This window comes from Amyelois transitella, chromosome 4, assembly GCF_032362555.1.
Source record: "Amyelois transitella isolate CPQ chromosome 4, ilAmyTran1.1, whole genome shotgun sequence".
Classification (NCBI taxonomy): Eukaryota; Metazoa; Arthropoda; class Insecta; order Lepidoptera; family Pyralidae; genus Amyelois; species Amyelois transitella.
The window spans coordinates 5,178,424-5,205,848 of NC_083507.1; the positions used below are offsets into that span (position 1 = coordinate 5,178,424).

Sequence of the window (27,425 nt, forward strand, 5' to 3'; positions counted from 1 at the left end):
ATATTAAATAAATGAATGTCCGTTTTAATTACTTTCGAAAGTTCTATAACAAACAAACAGAAAGAAAGTTTTCAATAATAACAATAAAAATAATCGTATGTCAACAATAATACAATCTACTACGAGTACAACTTTTGTGTTAATCCTAAATCAAGAGACGTATTGTTAGCTTCTGCCTCAAGAACTTCTTTAGAGAGTTCTTGATAGGTTTTGAACATTAAATTGCGGATTTTCTCAGTCAGGGCTGGTACATCTGCTGAAGTCAGACCTTCCGTTGGCACTGGTTCCAAACATTGTATTATTACACGACCTGTAAATAACATTTTTAATTATCGAAAGATTGATAGGTACGGTTCGAGGTTTCAAATTTATAGATAATTAAAATACATGAAAGTGTTTTGTGACTAAGTACTCGTATGTATCGATTATTGAAAACCGATAATACCTAATAATTATCGGGGTATCCGCTAAAAATGCTTTAGTAAGTTAGAAGAATGGAAGAAGATACTTCCAAAATTTTCGTTAACCTATAGTAAAAACATACATAAAATGTTGTAAATCTCACCTCGTCCGAAAATTTTCTTTTTGCTATCCAAGAAGTAGTAAGGTGAAACAACGAGTGGGATGATTGGAATTTGCGCTGTAACGGCTGTATGAAACGCCCCTTTTTTGAATGGCAAAAATTCTGATCGGTTATAATTCCTTGTCCCTTCCGGATACACCAACATTTTTACCTGAAGAAAAAATAAGAGACATATAGGACTCGTGTATACGAGGCACTTACACGTGCGTAGGCAACCCACGACGAATGCGTGATTCGAGGTTAAAAACGAATATGGAGTAACTGACAGATGAATAATAATATCTTTGATGTTGTTACCTTTCTTTCCTTTAAGTTCTTTGCTATTTCCTTTAGTTGTTCACGGGCTTTCTGAATGTTATTTCTGGGGACGAAAGGCAGACCAGCTAGAAGTCCCATGGGTCCATAAGGAGGCACATATTTCAATTCGCTCTTACCGAGAACAATCATCTTTTTCGGAATATCCCAAAAATTGAGCGTGACTAAAATATATATTAAGAATTTACTTAACAGACTTTGTATACAAACTCTTATTACGGATATTAATAGATATCTTGTGACTCTTCCCTTTTTTATTGTATCTAGTACTTTTTATTTATTACAATATCTAATAATATAACTTAAGCTAAAATAATATTCTTACACTCTCAATGTACTTTGTTGTAGTATTTTATAATTTGTTGTCAATCGTTGGTTCTCTTTGTATTTTACACAAAATTAAAGGATTTAATTTTAGGAAAAGTCTAAAACATCCGGCTATCCAATTTATGATGCACATCCAAAAAAGGACCAATGCTAATATAATAAGATTCTACATTGAAGATATGGTGCTGTCCGTTTTTCACTTTACTTTCAAAAAACCACATAGGTAGCTACGTAAATTGAAGAGTTTAACTTAAATAAGATGAAATTAATAAGATACTAACCGACTAGATCAAAAATAGATTGATGGTTAATAGTAGCAATAGCTGCAGAGTCGATAGCCAAATGTTCCTTATTTCGTATGGTAACTGGAACACCCAGCATTTTGGAAATGTATTTAGCTGCTGGTGCAACTATGCTGTGAAAAAGATGTCGCCATAAATTTTGTAAATATTGGTCTGATCACCATTTAATATTTTTTAAATAGATTCCGAGCTATGAATGGCCATGAGGCATAGAGGGTCGTGATATAACTAGGGTTTGCAAAGATGAACTCGTTTCAATCAACCAATTTCATAAGGTTTTTGACAAGTTGTTAAGAAATGCACAAAAAAATTGTAGTTTTCTTTTTGAATTCAAGAGCATTCTTTTAATTTTAGATTGTGGTCATGATTCTGAGTTATTCAAGCGTGAAAAAATGTTATTCAGAAAAATTAAGCAAATAAAAGAAAAAATAAAATAAAAATCCAAACCTTTCTTATTTTTCTGTTTAAATACATGTTCTTTATAAAATATTTGACTCAAGCATCTCCTCTTCTAAAATGTGTTAATTACGATGTTTAAATAATGTTAAATAATTCAGAATCATGGGTCCTAAACTCTAAAATTTAAAGGTTGTTAATAAATTTAAGTTATCGGCAGTAAGTATGCTTATTAATTTTTAACTGAGGTAAGTACTTGCCTGACGTTCCCTTCGTATCCAGGCCTTAAAATAAAAATAAAAAATACTGTAAGCGATCCATACAGTATACAGAAATATTCCATAAAAAAATTGTAAAAAAAGGTCATCCTTTTATTTTTCTCATCGAAAATTGTTTTTTTGTAGATAAAATCTATAACACTTACTAATGTTATAAACAAAAGAAGCCATATTTTTGCTAATATAAAAAATAATCCCTTATATATTTTTGAAAACATAGTATTTATCACAGGTTTTACAATTCACTAAGTATTTTTTCTAGAGTCGTTTTCTATGAAAGAACACAGATTATATGTTAAAAAATCGAAGACAAGTTGTTTAGTCAAAAACAAATTTTAAAATAATAGAATGATTTACATGTAACTGTCTAAAACACATAAAAAACTCAAATGACTTTGAAAAGACTGTTAACATGGTATTAGTATTATGTAAGCAATAAGCGATTAACAGGATTTTTTATCGTTTTTATATAAATATAGAACAGATAAAAAAGAAATCCTAAAATGTTCCTCGTTCAAGATATATTATTGTACCTAATAATATATATAAGTATTTATATTATTGTAACGAAAGGGCGTCTTAAATGCAAAATGCGCATGGAGGTTCAAATTCTACCTTGGTCATGTTTCATTATACCAATGTCTCTTTTATCTGTTATGTAAATTAGTTTGAGTGCTAGCCGATGCTTTACAGGTTTACACCACGCGTTAGTTTCCCCTGCAAGGTTACCGAAGTCAGATGGCAGTCGCTTTTTGTAAAACTTGTTTTACTTATCCAATCCTCAGGATCGTTATCAAAGGCGTATTGTAGAGAGGTGAGGATATAACCAGAACTAACACTTATTGATGGAATGAGTTCAAATAGAGACAGGTTTAGCAACCTGTGGGCTAGCGCCCATCGCATACAAGAAGAATCCCATAATAAGCCTTTTCCTTAGTCACCTTTTACGACATTCATGGGAAGATATGGATTGGCCTTCTCATGTAGTTTTTGCATTTTTATTAATACTGCACACCCTGATGAGTTATAGGTACAACGCTTGACCAGGCATGTATCTTATTTCTCTCTTTCTATATCTTTGGTTATTAGAAATGATTAAAAGCGAGAAAATTAGATATATAATCATGGCTTAACGCTTGTGAAAAGGGGGCTAGTGTTAAAGTTAAAATCAGCTTACTAACTCTTACGTGGTTTAACGTCACGAGCACCAACTTTCGACCGGGATCGATAGCTCTTATCATGCCTGCTGAAACTCTGAATCATTTTTTATTGAACATTCAGATGATTTAAAGCCTTAAATGTCCTAAAATTGTACACATTCAAACAAATTAGGTAGATTTCTCTCATTACTACTCATAAGGGGGTTCGAGCCCATAACTTCAGGGACGAGCAAACGTTAAGCCAGTTCATGGAGGCATTTTGATATAATCTGCTAAGTTCTGAAGCCAGAGTAGGACTTAGTAAGTAGGACTTTGATTTGTTGATAAGTTAATTTACACTATGCATACCTATAAATAGGTAATATCTGCACCTAGCATAATTTTAATGCTGTTTATCTATACTAACTGCCCGCTGTGTCTTCGCCCGAGGTACATATATAACTGACGACATCCGCAAATAATGTAGGTACCATTTTAACGGTGAAAGAATTTTCATGATTGCTACAGTTTTTTCTAAGATAAGCCCTTACAAACAAATAAACGAACAATCAGTTACAAACACTATAAAATATAGGTATATAGGTGAAGTTTTGGGTGGGTAGAAATGTAAATCATATTAATGTTAGGAATAAATAAGGTATAAGAGTCAACATTGATTTCACGTTCCTAAACATGTGAAATTAGGTTATCTTTATCGTATCAAAAATAATCGAAGATAATGAAAAAATGTTTGTTATCATTAGGTTAGTGATAAATTAACTAAAAACAGGTATAATTAATGAATGAATTCGTATATTTTTGGCTGATACATACCTATTAAGGAAAATTTAGTTTGATTATTTAATGAATATCTAACTGATAGGTATGAATCAAAGAAAACAAATAACATATTTATTTGTAAAAAATATTGTTTTCTTTTACTACTTAATCAAGAATAAAATTCAGTGAAAAAAGAACTTTGTGAACTGTGAATTATACAAAATTAAAAAAAAGAGATTGTCAATTGAAAGATGTATGTTTAAAAGTATCCAAGATTTTATATAATAAGAAAGTGATACTAGCATTTTTAGGTACATAAAGATCTCAACTTTCGATTTCAAACCTAAAATCGGTGCATACAGAAAAAAAATATTTTAAAGCTATTTGCAATAATTGACTTATACTAAAAACTTATTTGGTAACATCTCAAATAATAAGTAAATCGTTTTGTGACAAATCTTTTCTGCATGAAAGGTTGCCACATCTTTTAAGTACCTTTCCTAAATTGAATAGAACTATTGATAAAAATATCAATAGTTCTATTCCATTAGGTAAAAACCTAAGTACTACAGCAAACCTACTTATTTACTAGCTGCATGCTACAGTGTAATATTTTTTCCTTTTTAATTGAGTCTCCAAGAGTAACCTTTTCTTAATATGTAATGTCAATTTGGTAGAAAGTAATACTAAATGTATGTATATTAAATCTTTTTCATCCTGGCTTTAGTCCTGGTTACACTTTCACCACTCTAGAGAGGGCCCTGGGTTAGTCTAAATATTAAAAGGATATACTTGTAAAATCCAGTTTAATCCTAAGTTAATTTATATTAACTTAGGATTAAACCGTTAAATGTACTGTACATTGTTATTACAAATAGTTTACAAAAGAAAGCTTGTTAGAAGTCGCAATTAATTACTTCCATTTGATAACTGATAGCTATATTGAGCTTCATAGAGATCTCGTTTCACTATAAGTTTGTTCTAATTGATATTTACAGTTTTGTTCTAAGATATATCGAAATAGGTATTGTTCTATTCAATTTGCATACTTGAAGTGACGCTTATATTCTTTACAGCAAGTTTCGGTAAAAACATAGGTACTTGTGGAAACAATTCTTATACTTAATTTAGATAAGCAAGTTATTTACTTCATTAACACTTTAAAAACACATAAAATGTCTTAAAAAATCCATTGTACCTATACCTAGGTAACTAATGCCGTGCATCTCTGGAAGGTAAGTTGTTTTACGCTAAATAACTTAATTTACTTTCGCTAATTAGTGATTAAGTGTTGACTTGTCATTTGGAAGATAGAGCAAAAGGGATTTTAATAATCAATGAGCAAATTTAAATTAAGTGGAAGGCAAATGTCTATTGAAGATTCAATATGAATAATTTATGTTTCACACGAGAATGTTGTTACGTTAACGTCACTTGTGCCTAATCTTTGTACTCATGATGAAAAAAGGAAATAGTAATATAAATAGGAGTTGATGTTTGTCATTTTCTGTTGAAAATACATTTCAATGCGAATTGCGCAAGCATATAAGTAGCATGTAAGATTTGAATTGCAATCGAAGAAGGTGAAAATACTTATATATAACACAATATAATTTGTTTAAATATAATATAAATTGCCTTCCATCACAGTGTATTTTCGCCCGTTTTAATTTTAAGTACGTTACTTGAATAAGATTTCATAGTCAGGTCCTGCCGTCCTAACAGCAAAGAATTATTTTGTACCTAGACTTACCTACAACATTCTTTTTCGAATGTAATAAAATTTGTAAATGTCTCATTCAATTTCAATATACACCTGTCACACTATCCTAACTTTAACCTATAGTCGTATAAGGGTAATCGGATGGCAACGCGCTGAGGACTTCCTTAGCAAGTTCTTTATACGTGGCCGCCATCTTCTCGTAAACCGTTTCCATCAGTTTGGGTACATCATCGAGAGTTAAACCTTTTGTTGGGATTGGCTCTATGCATTGAATTGTAACTTGACCTGAAATTATAAGGGAAAAAATATGAATAAAGTATATAGGAACCCTAAGCATAGAACACCTATGGCAAAAACTGGTTCTAACCAGTTTTAGTTTTTGCCGTAGGTGTTCTATGGTTGAACTTTTACAAATCTTTCCTTTGTGATCACATGTTCTTATATCATAACGCTTGTGTGCCAATGAGATAATCTATTTGGCAATTTTAGCTAAGCCTTTAGTTAGTTATATCATGAAGTTCTTAATATGATTTAGTAAAGTAATAAAATCTACGTCTAAAAATTTAATAAGGAACTTGATTTTAACTATCGTAGATTAAAATATAATTTTATTATTAAAAGATTTGCTAAAACAAAACATCTTTATCCAAGTAATTACTATGTTTATAACAAATTTACACAATTTATGTTCCAAAAGATTTATCATTTTTTTCTTCAATGACGATAACATTATTGGAAAGAAATTCACACTCATTCATTAATATAGAGAAAAGATTTATAGTTTTGTATGTTTGTAAAGAATAAACTCAAAAAGTACTAGACTACTTTACATGAAATTTGGCACACATGTAGAATAGACCTATGGAAGTGACATAGGCTATATTTTCTGGAATTTCCCACAGGAACAAAATCTAGTAATGAAATAACGTAAAACATTGATTAAACATTAGTAGAATATTATATTTGCCCAAATACAGGCAGAATTATTTGGGATATTCATATACATAAGTGAAATCTCGAATAAATTGATAAATACGTAGGTTGTAACAATTAAATAATTATTTCATATACTTATATCACATGAAGTTTATCGAAATATTTAAATCAAAAATAAGCTAATGAAATAATTTCCTAGGACAATAAGGAATTCGAACAAAATATTGTTAGAAAAACATAATCCATATCCGATTAAGATTTAAAATAAAAACTGAAGGTAGGAAGGATTAATTAATTTACCTTTATTAAATATGTGTTTTTTGCGGTTAATGAAGTAGTAGGGTGAGAACACGACTGGGATGATAGGAACTTGGGCGTTGACAGCCATTATAAAGGCTCCTTTTTTGAACGGCAAGAATTTTGTGTAATCCTTATTCCTTGTACCTTCAGGGAACAGCCAAATTTTTATCTGAAATGAAAGTGAAAAAATATATATAAAGGTGTATGATTACCATGTGTGGGACATTTTTGTTAGCGCTGTCTTTATTACTCTGCAATAAAAGTAAATCATAAATTAATACCTTTTATTGATATCAGTCCGATAGCTTCAAGCGATTTTATAATTAAGTGTGTCAGGAAATAACAATACTTATTATTGATCATCAGAGTCATAATTACACACACACATAGTGGTGCACACTCTGCAATCTTTGGACGGTGGCAGTTCTTTCCGGTCTGCCTCTAAGTACGAGTATTAACTGCTTCTCTTCTCACTGTTAGATTAAATTAACATACGACTCACTAAGGTCAACGTGCACTGTGCACGTTCACGTAAGCCTACAGCGTGCGTCGTGGATTCATCATCCTGTTGTGACCCCGCCTCACAATAGAGGTAGTCTGCTGGGTTGGGCAAGTTAAGTTTATACACAAATGACTTACGTCTAACCTTCGCAACCATATCTGGGGAGCCTATAGCCACATGCTGGATCATGGTTTCACGTACAGTTGCCTGGATTTATTACCTCACAATTTTTACCCTCACTGTATCAGACTTACGTACAAATCTCAGAAAGCGGTAGGATTTGAACTGTGTATATCATACTTTTTTCTCGGGGTGGCTTAACCGCTCGTTATTAGAGACCATGACCATTGATCATGTATACATTGGTACAGTTTCATGATAAAACTACAGAAGTGGGAAAGAAATCAGCTCACCTTATTTTTTACCATAATTTCAGATGTGACCTGTAGTGTTTTATATGCGTTCTTAGAATTCGACCTATCTATAAAGACCACGCCTGCTAAATATGCCGCCAATCCAAAGGGCCATACGTAGAATATTTCTTTTTTCGCAATAGCAGTCATTTTTTTAACTGTACTCCATAAATTAAACAAACCTGAAAAAACATAAGTCGAAATAATACGTAAATAATAACGTAAGTTTACAATGAGTTAGCGAATAAGATAAGCAAGTTGTATTTAAATGAAATTGTTATAATAAAAAAACAAATGAAACAGAGTTTTCCTCAAAATATACGTTCTGTTTAAAAAAATTCATTATGAGAATAAAATTCACTTAAGTATTCATAGCGATAGAATTAAAGAAAAAAAACAAGAGGCTGTATTGTAGGTAGCCAGACATAATTGAAGGAGAAAGAAGCCAAGACTTGTAAGCCAGTGAAAAAATGGGCGTATATTTTTTCCAGTCTATGTCTAAGAGGTTGACTGAAGGACAAAAGAAACCAAATCACTAACATGCTGTCTTTAGCGGACCTAGCTGGGAAGCGATCAGAGATAGGTTATGATAAAGGGGTTCACAATAAATATGTAAGTTTTAATTTGAATTTTAAGATTTATTGTGAAGATTTCTTCAAGTCGATGGGATAAAACCTCTGAATCACAATTCCGTTATTTGACTATCCCCCTAAATATTTAAGTCTTGTGACTATTGGCTTTGTCTACCGCGTAAGGGAAAAGACGTGATGTGTGTTAATGTGCTTACATAATTTATCACCTAACGGTGTAACCAGTGCTTATACGATGTAAGTACCAATACTAATTCTGTAGCAATCATAGAAATCGGAATATTTCACATGAGTCGTGTTGCAACGCTTACAGTTTTCAGGATGTGAAATATAAATTCAGACACATTCACCAGGTACTTACTACACACTTATATTATTCCGAATTCTATGGTAGCGACACTAATGCTATTCACATGTTACCGAGTTTAACTGCAAGTTGTCGTATTGTAATGTAAATATCTTTTCATAAAGTCACTAATTTTAGATATACAGCAGCAGTGACTAAAACCATAAAATTAGTTTTGATTCTGTTTAATTATTTTCTATTATGATAGATAGAGTTCCTAGATGTGTAAAAGGAAAACTTGTAGTTTTTGACTCACACAGTGACCGCTGTTTCTTGGCCACTAGTAAAAATTCTACACACAATAACACGCCTTTATGCGGTAGAGCGAACCACAAGTCAGAAGCACAAGAAATTTGAATAGTTTTCAGGTTCAGTTTTAGTTTCAGGTCAGGTTGCTTGACTTTTACAACCTGCGCGGGAAGGGAAGCAACTGGAACACATTTTATTGCTTCTAGACTAGCATGCATTTAATTTAGTAAATTTACCTAAGATATCTAGGGAAGACTGATGATTGGAAACTATCACGGCTCCGCGGTCTTCTGATAGTATTTCTCCATTCCGAAGGTTCCATGTCAGACCGTATAGTTTTGTCACTTGCTTCGGTAGCCATACGCCGATTCTGGAAGATCAGTATTTCTTTTGAATATTCGCATTGCATTATATTACAGGTTTCAAAATGATACAGTCATGTCGTGACTGCGGCGGCTGGAAGTCACACGTTGAAAAAAGAGTATGCCGGTGCAGGAATATACGAGTACAGTGAAAGTTTTGTAATACTAGTGATGTTGTCGAATGGTTGTAATGGAGAAATAAATCAAATCCCAACGTGGCGCGACCATGAATGTCAGCTAATTGAGGGAATTATGATAAAATATAATTGAGAACATTTTTGAATTTTACGGGCCAGTGACGTAAACCGGTACCGAAGAAAGAACTTGCATGATTAGTATAATAAAACCATTTATTTATTTCATTCGACTAAAACTGCAATTTTGTAAAAGAATATTAATTATAAACTAGCTTCCGGCCGCGACTCCGTCCGCGCGGATGTCGGTTTTCGCGTGGATGGTTTATTTCTCCATTTTGAGTAACTCTGAGAATGATATCTTATTAATATCTATTAGACCCAAATACGGCTAGGCCTATAATAATTAAGGAGAATCCTCTATTGAGCTACTGCTGTTGAGCTCGCGTTCTGTGGTAAGTATTTTTTTCATAGTAATTTCGACCTTGATAAGTAGCATGTAGCAGTAAATGACTGACAGTGACGACAAGTTAGCAAAAATAAAAAAGTGATCGTGACGATGGGACAGAAAGTTAATTGAGAGCTTCAGCATACACAACATTGTTAGTGAGCTCGTCCGGAATATGAACATGAAGATTTCTTGGACCGCTCACACGGGAAAGAGCTACCTAGAGTAAAGTTGCCCATGTGAAAGACAACTCGCGGTAAGATCTACGCCAGCAACTCTTAGGGTCTGACCGTTACGCAAAAGTAATCCTTATAGCATGATTCAGTATTTACGCGCGATGGTTTGTTAGCGTATTTCATTTCATGTATAAGTATGGTGTTTCTATACTGATTTCGATGATTCATTTTTTATTGAATAGGTAAGTACCTGTTCAATAAAAAAAGAAAATATAAGTATATTAATTTTTAAGAATTACGAACGAGTGTGTTTGTTATTGGTATTATAAACGGCAGAGTAAAGAAATATAATCAGAAATCTCCGAACTGCTAAGCTATTAGGAATTACACATGTTATTGTGAGTCAACCATAAAAGATAGACTTATGCTGTCTTGGGATATTTTTTTAATAATTTTATGTAGAATATTTCCGTTATACATGGTTTCGCTGTAGCTTTAACCATTAAGGCTGCACACGCGACGGAAGCTTAAAAAAATCAAGTAACTTCTCCCGTTTTCCCAACATTTCCTTTCATTGTTCTGCCCCTACTGATTTTAGCGTAATGAAAAGTATTCTATTACCTGCTCAGGAGTATGAAGAATAACTGTACCAAGTTTCGTGAAAATCCGTCAAGTACTTTTTGTTTCTATAAAGGACATACAGACAGACAGACAAAAATTTTACTGATTGCATTTTTGGCATCAGTATCGATCACTAATCACCCCCTGATAGTTATATTGAAAATATATTCCATGTACAAAATTGACCTCTCTACAGATTTACGAGTATTATAAGTATAGATATTATTGACGTATTTTTTGTTATCACGTCCCTTATTAAGTATAATCATTCTGTGTAGTATTATCCTACTAATATTATAAATGCGAAAGTTTGTGAGCATGTCAGGATGTCAGTATGGAAAAAAAAATGTGTAGTGTGTATAGTATGGATGTTTGTTACTCTTTCATGCAAAAACTACAGGTAACTGTAGGTAGCTGTAGACCCGGAATAACACATAGGCTACTTTTTATCCCAGAGTTCCTGCGCGATTGATAGGGTTTCCATGCGGACGAAGTCGCGGGCGGCCTATAGTTATCAATAAATAACAGAAGGTGTAGTTATCGATCCAAGCATGTAAATTTGAGTATTTGTTTTTTTATTTTAATGGAAAATCTAAAATTATATACCAATAATGTGAATTGAAGCATCATTGCGATGTTAGGATCATGAACTTGGGGTATGCTTAGATAATAAGGCCACTGCAAAATTATTTTGTCGGCGGCAAAAACATTACATAAGATTCCATCATGCATTCTTTGAAAAAGATCGGAAAAATTTCTAATTACTTACAATAAATTGTTCGGGTGTTTCGGCCTTATTAGGAAAACAGGCCAAATGAAAAATGCATACACTGATGTGATGAAGTAGAAGATGAAGAACTTGAAGTTGAACTTAATTTTGTTGGGTTCGCTCTGCGTGATCTTCCAGAAGAAAAAAGAGAGTACACACAGAAAAGCGAACATAAACACAGTGTCCCACATGTTAATGCTTAACTGCGGTTAAGTGTCGCAATGTCCACATTCGATTCACCAAATGGTAGCGTTCACACTGACACAATAACGTTATCCTACTGCCCTTATCAGAGAAGGGTTCAGTCGAATTATTAAAGATTTGCAAAACTACCGTCTCGATTCCCTTCCGTGTGTTTATAATGTCACCATTAATATAAAGAATGCTATTTTGAGTTTGATATTTGCAGTCTGAGATGCAAATGGTTTTTAGTTAGCCCTGTTCATGAATTGTCAGAATTGGCCTAATACACAAAACTCGTACATATTTTTATGACGGGATGGGTTTGGTCGGTACTGCAAACCTAATGCCCGGATTGAATAGTACTTTTTTATATATCAACGAAAAATGTTACTGTAAATTTATACTGAAATGCCCAAGCGTCATGTTTATATTAAACATCTCAATCACATCAAGCAATCAGCTAATTGAGTGTCTACCCAATCAACTGATTGTTCATAGTGTAAAGTATATAAATAGTACTTTTTAATTTAATCCAATACGTATCGGTTTTACTTTTAATAATCAACTTGCCAAGGGGGTAAAATATCACGCATGACTTAGACTTTCTTCTTCTTCTTGGATTTGTTTATATTCCGATCTTTATAGATTTATTTCTATTGCATTTGCATTTACCCATCATTGAATGTTTTTCTTGTGTTTAATTTACTTAAATATGTAAGGATGCTCTAGGATTAACCATCCACCTACATACATATATCATAGAAAAACTAGAAGCCGTGTCATAGTAAAGTTTCTTTATTTTTATTTCTAGACAGTATTTGCAAAAAATTGTTGGTCAATAATTAGATACGGAACTCATGTGTAAACTGTACAATCTTGTCTTCCGATTATCCGCTATCGGTTGACCCTCATGTCGACGTAATTTCGAATCGGTAATAACTATTCGCATCGCGCGATAACGCTGTTTATCATATTTATCGTTCCTTAAATCCGATTTTTTGTGATCGGGGATCCACTCAAATATTCTATGGCATGTAAAATATTTACAGGTTCTTTTAATTTTCACAGATATTATGCGGACTTTTAATTTTTTGGTGGGCCCCAATGGTGGTGGCCAAATCCAGTTAAGATCATATTAGCTTTGCTTGACTTGCCATTAATAACTAGCATATGGGCAACTACTGTAAACATTTAGGCTTAAATCAAGCTGGATGGCTTTTGATCCTAAAATATTTTAATGTTGACATGTAGCTGTGAGATGAACTTATGAACCTAATGTTATTTTTTCTAGAAGTATGATCCGATAATAAATGTCACCGCCAACATTGTAAATAAAGTAATTTAACATACAGCCTTCATATATGAGAATAATTCTGGTAACGAAGTTACAATTAGTGTATTATAAATAAAAGAGAACAACAGTCTATACTTTTTGTATTACAAACTAATTAAGCAGTACTTAAGAAGAGATGGATCCACGGTATAAAATATGCAAAAAATAGTGCTTTCGTCAAAAGTTGCATGGTGAAAGTAGAGCGTGACAGCAGTCTCAGTCTTGTAGATTTTTTGGTAAGTAAAGTGAAGAAAGATTTTCAAACTGTTCAAGAGGAATGTAAGCCGAGTTTCAAATATACATACATACATACATATAATCACGTCTATATCCCTTGCGAGGTAGACAGAGCCAACAGTCTTGAAAAGACTGAATGGCCACGTTCAGCTATTTGGCTTTAAGATAGAGTTGAGATTCAAATAATGGCAGGTTGCTAGCCCATCGCCTAAAGGAAGAATCCCAAGTATGTCTATAAGCCTACCCCTTAGTGGCTTTTTACGACATCCATGGGAAAGAGATGGAGTGGTCCTATTCTTTTTTCTATTGGTGCCGGGAACCACTCGGCACAAATATCAAAATTTAAAATATTTTATTCCTTCCATATTGTTTCTGTTTCCTTCTCTGAGGAGACAATATTGTTCAATGATGGATACCTAATAATTATAAGTTTTTGTATAAACAATGTACACTGTATAGCTGGAAATGGAAGTGATAAAATTAACAAACATAGACATTTGAGTTGCACAAAGAAGTGATTTCAAATAACAATAAAATTGTTATAAGAATCCAGGAAACGAACGCTTGTTCGAATTGCAACTAGGTATGTATACTTACATTACCTAAAGTAATAAAACAACTTCATTTTGTAAAGACAAGCATGGCTTCACCTAGAATGAATTAATTTCGAAGCACATTTTAAAAAGAGAGACTAAGATAATTAGACGAACTCCGTTTTTGTCTTTATTTTATAAAATCATTAAAAAATTTTCAACAAGCATCTTAAAGTTATGTTTTATATATTTTTGCTTTCTTCTGATTTACTTTTCCCTCTTAAGCTCATAGGAATATTAAAGTAGAGTTGGTTATTACCAAAGACAATTTATAGTAAGCAAAACATACGGGACGTCAACAAATTAACCAAATACAAATCCAGTGAATGTTTAGATATTATTAATTTATTTAAATAAAAAAAAAATAAGAGTTGCGATCTCGTAACTTTATTATATATTTTTTTAAGTTGACCTTCGTATTGCCATTACATTACTTATAATTAACTAAGTATCATAAATATATATTAATGGTTTACGGCACTTTAGGATAGGCAACTTCCATCTTTCCCATGGATGTAATAAAAGGCGACTAAGGGAATGCACATTCATCTAGTGTGAGATTTAATGTTGGCAAAAATAAACATAGCCAATCAAGAGATAGGATATATATACGTGAAATTCTTATTTTAGACGATGGGCTAGCAACCTGTCTCTATCTGAATCACAATTCAATCAGCTGAAACTGGCCTTTCAGTCTCTTGGAGACTGTTAGTCGGTAAGTATATGTATATAAATGTATGTTAAAGTAAGGACTAATGAATTACTAATTACTTACTAAAGGTAAAAAAAAAAACTTTAAACGACATTGGCATTGCACTTGGCGAAGATTTAATGGAAATCCTTGAACTGACTTAAAGATATTTTTTAGTATGTCACTTAAGTGTGTTTTAACAAGGTTAGAATAAGAATAAAATACAAAAAGCAGACTTAACGTTAACTAGGTATGTTTTAGTTTGTATACTTTTCATTGTGTAGAGATAATGCAGAAACATAGCCAAATCTTAGAAAAAGATTCAGAACAATTCCAATGGAAAAAGGACAAAATCAGAACGTTGGGCTTATTCTTAAAATTATCGCTTTTAGTTTCATCATTTCATCATCATTCATCGGCCAACTGGCCGATTATTTAAAAGAATACAAACTTACGAATTAATAGGTAAATAAGGTGGTTTGATCGAATAAATACTCGTAACACCATTTTAGACTTTATCTTGCTTTACGTCAGGCAGGTCAAACGCACTTAATATTCAACACAAAATAATTAAATATAATACCTTTTTAAAATTACACTACAAACAGGCACGTACTAATAAATGCATGTGTAAATAGGTATATATATATTTTTTCTTTTGCTATATCTTTATTAGATAGTAAAAATAAGGAACATACGTACTTAAGTATTATCACGTCTGTATCCTTTGCGGGGTAGATAGAGATAAAACGGTCTAATACTGAAAGGCCACGTAACCTTTTGGCGGCTTAGCTAATTTGGTGTATTCGCTGGACGTCGATTTCGCACGACGTCGATTTTATCGAGACCTACGCTTTTATTCGCATAAAATCGATCCAACAGTTATTACCTGGCTTTTCTTCGCATTACATCGATTCATCCAATAAAATTTTAAAACTTTATAAATTAAAAGAATCTACAATGTTTTTGCAGTACAATCGAGCGAAAAAAGAATATATGTAGGTAGGTAATAAGGAAGTATACAGAGATCGTGGCAAGTGGAAAGAGGTAGTCTCTGCCTACCCCTCCGGTAAAGAGGCGTGATTTTTATGTATGTAGGTAATAATGATTTTGTTGTATTCTTTTAAATGTGTAGGTTCCTGCACCTTCCATGCAAGTATTTATGAAAACTTAAATATTACATAGTACCAACAGCTCTAACAGCACACGACGTTGAACACACGAGAGAACTGCGCTTGGTTTAGAAATTTCCTGTCGTCCTATTGGAGGATGACAGTCGTACGACTAAATGTCGAACCAATGATAATAGGAGATAACGGTGATAAAAAAATCACATTTTTTAAATGTTAGTCGTGTTCCTATTGATACTTATATTTTTTTAAAGGTTTTTAGGAGTAAAATTTTAGTCCTATAACTTTATAAAAATCTATGCGTCTGGGATTTTTAAGCAAACGGCTTCTAAACTAAATCTTTCCAATGTCTCTGGATAATTAAACAAAGGTCGCTATAATCTATTTATTTAACGTTATATTACCTGTTGATTGAAATATAAAAATTTAAATAAAAATGTTGTGTTTGACTGTACCTTTCTTATGTTGGAAAGTAGTAAAACAATAGAATCGACTTTATGAGAATACAATCATAAGCGGATCGACGTCACGAGAATGCAAACACGGATGGATCGACGTTGTGCGAAATCGACGTCCAGCGAATACACCCTAATTTTAGCCTTTCCTTAAACGGCAAGTGAATCCTAAAAAAACAATCCATGGGATTTTGTGAAATGATGATATTTACACATTCGAAGTAAACTAATACTGTAAAAATAATGTTGAATAAATAATAATATTGGTGTCATCATTATCTACCGTCCGGTTAAAGTAGTTGGACACTGTTTTTATCGTTTCGTTCTAGTTAATAAACTCAGCCAGCTTACAGGTAAAATTCAACACTAGCGTTTAGAATATTGTGAAATTGTAACTAAAGTAATATATAATCAATAAATATAACTATTGGATAGTACATTTTTTCGATCAATAATACAAATCAAAATTTGTAAAACCAGCTATTATCACGATCTTGTCCCTATAGTATGGCACACGCGATGCCGCTTTCATCCCGTGAAAATCTATCGCTGTTTCGCTTTTTATTATGACTTACTTCTACTATAGGGGGTACCAGCCAAAAATGAATTAATCTTTCTCCACATTTACCTAGCTGATTAAAAAGTCATTGTTTTTTAAAGTTTTAAGTAACTACTTGACATTAATTATATATTCACTGTAATGTCATAAATTTAGAATTAAATAGAAGTGGTTCACAGACATTAATACTAGTAAGAACATAATTATGACATCCGCGCAACGCGAGGACAAACATGGTCGGTCGGGGTACGCTGATGTCACGGCAGACATAAAAGTTTTACGGTTTTCCTCTCCTAGTCGTAAACCAAGCTAGCCTAACCGTAAACTAACCCAATTTTAGACGGAGTGGACACCACTTATGTCGCCGCGATACCTCACTGTGTTGTTTTTTTCAAAATCATTACACCTATCATGGTTATACTACTTACTTATATTTCCCTACAAAAAGTTATTTTTTTGCATTGCAAGATTTGATTTTTCATTTCAGTTCATTTCTCAATTAAGACCATGTCTCGCCATGCCATTGCCACCCAAAATCTTTTAATAAAACATTACTTCTTGTTCTAGAACTACACCAAATACAGTAATGTAGTTCCTATCCTTTATTGAAGTAGATATATACATACAATATTAATAGCTCAATATTTCACGATTTAACCAATAGCCCTAGGAAACTGTTAATCAATTTTTTGAGGATAAAAGCAAATAGGAGTAGTAGGTTAGGACTGAGGGATATTAAACTAACGTCGTCCACTAATTGGATGTGAAGGGCAATAAATTAATTTTTAAATATTTAGAAGGCTGACAGGATATTTGTCTGGTTCACTATAATAATTGCAGCTCTCCAAATATATTTTCGATATGTCGTATGTATTATGTAGATATCAATAAGTTCATTTAAAAAAGTGGGCGTTTTCCTGCCCCAGTCCCATTATCCCAGATAAGGTCAGTAGATAGTCGATTACAATAATTAAGTCATATAGATTAAATCAATAATCCGGTCTAGAGATATACATGCATAAAGCATGCTTATACGTTCATCACGATATATGACTTTAAAATGGAGCTGAGCACTTTTACCTTATACTTAAGATAGAAAGGAAATTTCAGAACCGAGGAAGAGATCGACCTCAAAGTATATAAATCGAAATCATATTTGAATATCAACTCAAATTACGCGGGACAACCCTTTTTGCTTAGTTCACGTGCCTGATTCCATTGATTCGTATAGTGAAACAGTAACAATAATTTGTCTAATTTCGACATTTCGTCTTAAGATCCGTAATGAAGTATACCTGCACTGACACCCTGTTGCGAATAAAATAATTCCTTGTGTCATCATTACTTTTAGTACTCGTATAGACTTACACAATGTTATCTATATATGTGATAGTTTCGTATGTTGCTGTAGATATATACATAGATAATTATTATAACCAGGCAGTCCATAAACCACGATGTCAAATATAATCTAAATAGTGTGTGTTTTTTAGAGTTATTCCGGTCTGATCACCCAAACCCAATTCTTAATTCTTAATTATTATAATTACTTTTGACTCTCTCTTTCATCCTGGCGTGTTAAGTTGTACTTTCTGCAACTATAAGCGTCAGGGCCTGGTGTCCTTTTTCCTTCTTCTCTCTTTTCACTTCTGCCGGTTAACCGCCATTATATATTATTGTATATGTATATGTTAACCGGTTAAACGTTACATTAGTGAAATATAACCTGCTATTTGAAACTGGTACTTTGGTTATACGGTTGAAAGGTATATTTTTCCCAGAATTAATCTTATTTGAAGGTAGCGGTTAAAATGAGAACCCAGCGGAAAGACGAAATTAGTGTAAATGATCTCATCACAGAGTTCAATTTGGAAAGTTTTCCCAATCTAAGTCTAAGGAGTTAATGTGGCTGCAGTTTGCCTAATTGTTATTTAAGTAGATTTAACGCTCTACCTACCCATTCTCTTCTTGAAAATATCGTAAACTTAAGTATAGATATAGATACCTAAGCTGTTTTCTTAAATCTGTATAAAATTATTATGTTATTAAAATATCTTAACTATAATACTGTCTTGAAAATAGGTCCGGTATTTTTTGCGTGAAGGAGTGAGTGACATGCCATATCAATATCCACATATCCTATCAAACTGTTACAATATTTATAGGATATATACTGGAGATTTATGAAATTTTGGAATTCCTTAATTGTAATTTGGCAACATTTTAAAAAAGTTAAAGAAGCAACTGATTACGTCTCTACGAGATTAATACATATTCTGATTCTCAGTTATAAGTCGTACTTATTCTATTTACAAGATTGATTCTCATTTTTCTAATAAGTAATTTTTTTGTTCGTTTACAGTTATTCAGAGAAATTTCATATATTCCTAGAAAATGTGTGTGTCTAATACATTTTAAGTATTTTGTAACAAAAAGGTCCCTCTGCTATTTGTCTGTCCGTCCGTCTATCTGTCACTGTTAATATGTGAAAAAACATAGTGAAACAACCTGCACGTGTGGGTAAGCTTAATTATTGCGGTATAATAACTTAAAAGTGTAGCATTTGTTTATATGGTATTGTTTTTTGCTCATATTTCAACAGGTTTTGCTGCGAAGTTAAAATGCTATTTACGTAACATGAGATTGCAAGTGTTATCATTACCGCTATTCAAAGTTAAACTTCCGACCATTAAAAATATCAATGAAAAAGTTTTGACGTCATACCATTAGCGATATTGGACACAATTGAGTTAGGAAAAAGTTGAGACTTGGTAAAAAGATGAAACGTGAAGGAACAAAACATCGTGATTCCATCAGGGGAAGGCGAAACTGTAAAACAGTCGTAACTAGTGCAAACAGCCAGCGAGTAATATTTATGGGGTTGTTTTGACAGCGGGTACGATAACATAATATTTTTAGTTCGCGCCTAAATTTTGGTCACGCGCGAATTCTGCATTGAAGTGGTGATTTCATGAAACTTTGAATATGCGGTATATTTTTCACAGATTACATAAATTTTTTAACGGATGTTTTTGTAAGTCTTTTTCTACAAATTATTGCAATTTTTATGTTTAGAAAATAAAAATATGTAACTTATACTTGATGGTTTAGCGTTTCTAAATTTATAATTATGTTTCATACGTATTTAATTCTTTGATCCCATCCCAGTTTATGCAAAAGTATCATAAATAATGAATGCAAAAAATATTTAATATTTCCGTAGTAAACATTTTATTTTTAACCTTGTTTATTTATATAACAAGTTATTATCTTTGAAGTGTACAAATTGACGAGAAACGTACAGAACTATTTTATAGTGTCTTTGTGTTATCATAAAAATGTAATTGATACAAATATATGTAGGTATTACAAGTGTCCGGTTCAGATTTTATTGAAGGTTAAGCAATATTGCACGTCAAAGGATAAGGTTTACTTTTCATTGTAGGTAGGTACTATCTGCTTGATTGCCAATTTATCATTTATCACGTAAACGTCTCGTGTCATTAACCCCGCTTTTATCTGTGTATGGAAAAGTAAGTACACTACTAGTACTAATACGTAATAGAACGGTACCAAAGTACGTACTTTATTTTCATGCAGTTAATTACTAAGATTTCTATAGGAGGAACTCTAGCATTATCGGCTCTTACAAAGCGTATTATATACCTGCAACAATATTTGTTTTGCCGAAACCATTTACAGTATTCCAACCCCATTGTATTCAATATTACTGATATAACGATGATATGACCATAGTTTTTTCCACCTGTCTGTATCGTTTTCGCAATAAATTCTTAACGGGTGTGCCGCAAAAACATTCGCATATTCGAATATTGGATTTCCATGTTCGAAAAATGGGAACACAGTAGGAGCTCTGTTGAAATTCGGCACGTACTTTGTTCCAACGTTTGCTTTCGGTTTGGCTTACCTTTCTAATCATATAAGCCTACATCCACAATGTTTTTTATTTATCTATCGTCGTACCTGGTGTTTATTTTGCCTCTCATGTCTGTAGCAATTTGTTCTAATGGTTTTGAAAACTGAAGAGCAAACGTGGAGTGTGCCGTGTTTGCGGCGTTGGTTTCGTATGTAATATGTTTAGCTATTTTATTGCAAGGAAAATACAGAGAGGTGAATATATTTTCAGTGTTTGCTTCGGGTGATATGAATGAGAATTTAGATGATTTTTTAAGAAAATTCATTTGTAATTTATAAACAGTTGAAATATTAAGAGTATGAATTGTATTATTACATTTTATTTAAATGTTTCTTCAAAAATAAACTCAGCACAACTACACAGGTTTCGATGTAATTTTGCATAAATGAAGATCAGACCTTTAGAAGTAATGTAAATAATTATGTATTAATAGAAATGGACCCTCCAGGGAAATTTCAGATATTTAATAGTCTGATTTCTAGCATTTAACGTTATAACTAGCGTTATAACAGTAACATTTGTTGGTTGGTTGGCGTTGTAACATACATATTTTTGAAAATTCATCAATTTGCTTTATCAAGATTGCTAGATGGAAAATAATGGATATATACAGATACAATATACCTAAATATGAAGCGCAAGTTCAATAATAGAAGCTACTTGTAGATGAAAAAAGTGAGAGGGAACATTGTTTGCAAATAATTTGGAAATAAGTCTTTTATTTTATATTTATTAAGTAAAATTAAGTATTTGCTATTGAAATACAAAACAGGGATTCATTGTAGTTCCCTATGAGTTCAGCATTAAAAAGTATTTTTTTTATAACGAATTACCGAGTTATAACACAAACTCTGTTGTTAGAGTAATAAATAAATCACGCTTCAAGGCTTCACCTAAGTCCATATCCCATAGGAACGTGTATCCATTCTGTTAGTCTTTGTATACCTTACCTTTGTTATACCTTGAGATTAAATGTACGATAAATACAAAGAGCCCATGTAATTTTTGGGCACCGATTGTATTGAGATATTTTAAAATATAAATTTACACCTATGAGGAAATTACCTACAAACTTCCATTTATCATACAAAAAGTCATCCAGAAATTACTTAGTTATTTAATAACTATAGAAAAAATAAATGAAATAGCAAGGATGAACACTATCTTTTCCTTATAAAACACGAACGCAGCATCTTAATTACGCGTTATGAGGCGGGTGGGTGGTAAACAGGTATATTTACTCTGCCGGGTCCGTGAAAGTAATATAATAATCTGTCATATTTCCGAGATATAACGATGTTAGTGCGCGACAGCGGCACTGCTCGGATTGCAATTACTACCAAACTAATTATACATCCAACCCAATTTGCCCGGCATTCAGTTTCAAGTTATACTAAGTACAATTAGTTGCAATTGGGGAATCTCTGCGAATCTAACACTGTTATTGTACTTTCTTCAAACAACAACTTCAACCGGTAGGTAAAAATAAAAAAAGGTGAAGGTTTAAGAACACAAGATAAAATAAACGACATTTTATGATAATTATGTGATATTAGTACTTTACATATTTTTTTGACTTTATAACTGTTTTTCAAGACAATCAAAAAATAATTAATCATAATCAATTAATTGTTTCAAAGTTTAAGTTCTGGCTCAGAGCAAACAAAAGCTAACTTACATCAACACCATCCATATAAATAGTGATAACGATTGCGCTTGTTATTTATGAATCACACAGATTTCATGCTCAAACTTTATCTTTTTAACCTGCCGGGTAAAAAAATAGTAATTTTGTATAAAGGTAAGTTGTCATGATTCACTGTAGAGCCTAAGGCAACTGCTGCAGATATTGCTTAGACAAAGTTTCTGGACAAATCGCGTATAGGTCAATAAAGATTCGCAAAGATTATTGGTAGTGTTAAAAATGAGAAAATGGTCACTGATAAATGAAAATTGATATGATTTATCTACGTCAACTGCTGCAGACATTACTTAGAGGAACTTGCTTCCGGCGGGACAAACTGCAAACTCCTCCTGGCAAGTTTGTTTCTATGCGCCGCGGAGGTATGCAACTAAAAACTAATTTTGTAATTTGCGCGAATTCAACGCCGTTTTATATGTATATGAGTTCTATGGAAAACAAACCTAATGTTTTTTATACAGCATTTTAAATAGACAGATAAAAATCTATTATTTTATTTTGTCAGAAAATGTGAATAATGTCCTAATGTAAAAAATAATTTAAATTATTAAGTATTCATATCATTGCAAATTTATTTTTCTATCTTGTCGCATTCATTTCTAATTGAGAGAATTAATATATTATACAAGAAGACGATTCTTTATCATCATCTTTTTGTATAATGTGTGGTTGAACTGAAATTTTATAGATCTTATCCCCATTGGCTCAGTATATCCAGTAAAAACAAAGACGAGACATGTGTGTGTCTGTATATAATATGTCATCTAAGATGCAATTGTAAGATAAGCCAGCAAGACGACACAGATCTGCCTAGTTAATAATAATCACAATAAACCTAATCTCCGAGTAAGTAGCCGCTTACAATGACAGAATCGCACAGTCAGAGCCCTATTATATCGCCATTATCCGCCCGACTCAGCTTAAGTATCAAACTTAACGCAGCATGACAGAGAATGTACAAAATAAACGACAGCCTATTATTTCTTGAATTTTTTAATTTTCGTGTCTTTCTTACCTTAATCCTGATCCAGGTATTCAATCTCTGCGATATTTAGAAAATCATAACCTATACTTAACTTTTATACTTATTTGTGTTTAAAGTATTACGCAAAAATGTATTTGTATATATCTATTTGTAAAAAATCCGCACTCAATACATTACTTGATACTTTATTTCTTTTAGCGAGTTGTTGCGGTTGCGGTGAATCTTATATTTTTTTCGATTATAATCGAGTAACCAGGTACAATTATTGATGTTGGATTGTTAGAAGGATCACATATACTTATCATTCAGCAGTTGGAAGAACATGTGCGCTATTATAATAGAGATACTACAATAAAAGAGTTCCATGCGTACCAAGGTAGATGACTGGAAAAGTTGCTCTGAGAGCAAATTGAGTCTCTTTCGAGTTATCGACATTTACTTGATATAGTATTCCAGCTCTTTTACTTTTGATTTTTACATGATATTATATTATGAGAAGTGTTAGTGTGTTAAAGATAAATTTCTATTTATATAAGACATGATTTCCGGTTTCTAATGTGCCGCATTTTGAATTGATCGTAGCATTAAATTCAAATGCATAACCCCGAATTTTGGCAATTATAAACTTGTATATTCAGATATATTGGTCAGTCTCAACAACAGCGTCCAAATAGGATATAGTAAAGTACGTGCCGTGCTCTCTTACAAAATGATGGAAACAATTTTAATGTTATTAACTTGTTTTTTGTCTTATATTTTGTGGAAGACAACTTCTAGTGAACAAAATAACATCAAGTACTATGCAAAGTTTTTATTTTATTATTTATACGCGTTATTAGTGTCAGGTTTTCTTTTGCCTGTATTTCTATTAAAACCGGGTAGTACTAATAATAGCAGGTGAGTGTTGCTATCTTTAAGTGTATTTTTGGTAGATAAATTGTCTCGTAAAATAGCTATTCAGAGAATCGTAAAAAAAAGAGTTATCCGTACGAGTGCAGTTTTAAAATTCGGGGAATAGAATTTAATATAACACAGGGAACACAACTTCCGTCTATATTCTCCGACAAGTAGTGTCTACGAACATTCAAAAGTAGAATAAATTGCTACCTCTTGGAAAGGCATGTAACATTTTCGTTTTCATCATCACTTACCATCACGTAAGATTGAAGATAAATGCCTTATCCAATATTGAATAATAAAAACCACTATACTTTTATGTAAAGGGTATCTAGTTAATAGAATTTATATTCTGGCATTACCGGGAATGCTTCGGTCTATAATCCGCATATCAGATATCTACTGTTGGTGTGTATTGAGAATATTCAGAATTCAGGTTTAACATTGATGGTCAATAACACCTCAACAGTTGAACTGAGTAAAGTTTGCTTATTTAGGTGTTGACCACATAAAAAATTTAAATATTTTAGTGCATGGAAATCATCAACTTTGCTGGAAATAGGTAGGTCTCTCTGGTATCTAGAAGATTTTGGTCTAAGTATCTAGAGGATGTATTTATTCCATTTTCTATAATAATAATTTGTCAGTCAGCACACGACTGGTATTCTCAATATTTCTCCACCTTCGTCCTTCTGCACCGCCCACTTTAACGAAATAATCTTCTGTGTTAATCTGAAAGAAAAAAATATAAGTAGCCTACGTCACCAAAGTAGACTGTGCCACATTTCGTGGAAATCAGTCCAATATTTTTGAGTTTATTCTTTACAAAGTTACAAACCTTAATAAAAAATATTTTCATTTTATTTATTTTTATTCACAGTTATGTCGTAATTTCCATCCTTGAACTTGAAGATAAAATAATTTCTGAAACTAAGGTATCTACGTTATTCTCATGATAGACCTTGGAATCCGCTGACCTTGGATACTCAGGTGGCAAGGTGTCCGAGGTTTTTAAACAAATCTCTCAGACAGGAGAGAAGACCTTGTTTTGTTAAGCTAGACGAATGTAAATAGGAAATACCTTGATGATATAATTTGCAAGATAGTTTGCAAATAAATTGATCTTACATAATGATTATAGTGGCATTGACCTCGAGTAAATAACATCTAAGTATATGACTGGTCGTTCGATGTATTTAAATCTACAAAGATTAAGATTTCCGGGCAAGGCGAGGAGGTCTCCGCGGGAGAGTTTCGGAGGAGGATTTTTTGTAATTTTTTCAGTATGCGGCTTACGTAAAGTTTAGCTATGTTATTTTTAATTGAATTTCTGATGAAGGAATACAAACATTTGTTCGCAGGATCGGTGCTTGGTTCTCGGGGTTAATTACATATTTGTATGATTTAGATTTCATATTACGGGATGGTCAAATTTTGGGCGAAGACCGAGGTGCTGTCATAGTAGCAAACCACCAAAGCTCCTTTGACGCTATTGGTAAGCATCCTTGGGAAAGGATACACAATTTTAAAAGAGTATTTAAAATAAATTTAATTTGAATTTACAAAAAAGGCACTGTCTGACTAACATATCAACGTACAGATTAAATCGCTGGGTGTAGAGACTTGAATTTGGTAGTGGTTGGATTTTTCTGTTTACGCATGAGACGCCGCAGGCGTACTATATAGTACATAAATATTTGATTAGATGATAAGCTCAACCCATGGAACTCAAAATTTTATTTCTTGGTCACGACATGCTCAGTAATGTAAATGTGTTGAAATTAAATGACTTTTAAATTTAAAAACACAATGAAATTCAATTAAACATGTAAACTGTAAAACTTTCAGGTATGTTCCGGCATTGGAACGTAGCTCAAAACATGACAGTGGTAGTAAAGAAAGAGTTGTACTATTTCTGGCCCTTCGGCCTGGCTGCCAGCTTGGCGGGGGTCGTTTTCATTGACAGGTCACAACCTAAAGCCGCCTACAAATCCATGAAAACTACTATGCACGTTATGCAGGATAACAAGGTCAGTAGTTTTTGTAGTATGCGATAGGTATGCATTAATCTAAAAGGTAATATTACCCGTTAGGTTTCCTTGCAAAGGTTGCGGTGGTAATCGAGACTAACGCCAGAAGGAAGAATATTCTGTGATGTGATATATTTGCTTTGATTCTCTCTCTCCTCTTTGTGTATTGTCGGTTGCAGCCTCCACTGTTATGGCTTCGGGGCTCGGGGTCCGATGAATTCTCGAGATATGTTACACATTGTTCTATTAAAATATGTTTTAAACTCAAGGTTATTTGCTGAGGAAAAGTTTAAGTAAGTTAAAGGTTGATTATTTGAACTGATTCGCATTTAAACTGTATTAAAACTTATGATTTCAGACAAAAATATGGGTATTTCCTGAAGGCACTAGAAATAAGAAGATCAATCAGTTTTTACCGTTCAAAAAAGGTGCATTTGCTATAGCCGTCGCCGCACAAGTACCCATCATACCAGTCGTGTATTCACCTTACTACTTCATAAACGACAATAAGTACATTTTTGCCAAAGGTAAATATTACAGATATGTATAGATTGTATTCTGTGGTATGTGAGCTTGAAACTGAATAATTTGGAGTCTGATTGATATATATGCCGAATTAATTAATCGTTTGTTTTCTAGGTCATATCATAATGCAATGCCTTGAACCGGTGTCCACAAAAGGATTAACTGAAAATGATATTCCCGCCCTCATTGAGATTGTTAGAGAGAAAATGTTCACCACTTTCAAGGAACTGAGAAAAGAAGTATTGAATAGCTTACCAGTAGATTATCCATATTCAATAGAGTGTTAATATAATATTATATATAAGTACATACGTAGAAAACATGAGTATAAGAGATCGAATAGAAAATTGATATATTTAAATCAAGCCAATGCTAGGAAGCTAGGATACAAACCAAAGTCTGAGAGAAACTCATGGTGTGGTGAGAATTGTTAGATAAAATGCTAATTAGAGTAAAATATAAAAACGAGCCAGTAATTT

General features: G+C 32.6%; 2 protein-coding genes across 5 annotated transcripts; one reads left to right on the top strand and one right to left on the bottom strand.

The window, feature by feature from the left end:
- Positions 1-3: 3 nt before the first annotated feature.
- LOC106138717 (uncharacterized) lies at positions 4-11,976 on the bottom strand. The gene is made up of 10 exons (XM_013339971.2): positions 11,690-11,976; positions 9,416-9,549; positions 7,995-8,176; positions 7,080-7,248; positions 5,961-6,128; positions 2,184-2,442; positions 1,507-1,640; positions 881-1,062; positions 566-734; positions 4-310 (listed from the first exon to the last, which is right to left on the bottom strand). The coding sequence occupies exons 1-10, from the start codon at positions 11,878-11,880 to the stop codon at positions 120-122; spliced, it is 1,779 nt and encodes a 592-aa protein (XP_013195425.2). The 5' UTR covers positions 11,881-11,976; the 3' UTR covers positions 4-119.
- Positions 8,193-27,425, top strand: LOC106138648 (1-acyl-sn-glycerol-3-phosphate acyltransferase beta). Of its 4 annotated transcripts, XM_060953456.1 has the most exons (6): positions 8,193-8,606; positions 9,599-10,130; positions 25,753-25,886; positions 26,240-26,421; positions 26,780-26,948; positions 27,061-27,425. In XM_060953456.1, the coding sequence occupies exons 4-6, from the start codon at positions 26,242-26,244 to the stop codon at positions 27,231-27,233; spliced, it is 522 nt and encodes a 173-aa protein (XP_060809439.1). In that variant the 5' UTR covers positions 8,193-8,606; positions 9,599-10,130; positions 25,753-25,886; positions 26,240-26,241; the 3' UTR covers positions 27,234-27,425. The 4 variants fall into 4 exon arrangements, with proteins under 4 accessions (XP_060809439.1, XP_060809450.1, XP_060809455.1 ...); XM_060953467.1 differs by lacking the exons at positions 8,193-8,606; positions 9,599-10,130 and adding an exon at positions 19,301-19,390; XM_060953472.1 differs by lacking the exons at positions 8,193-8,606; positions 9,599-10,130 and adding an exon at positions 19,610-19,766.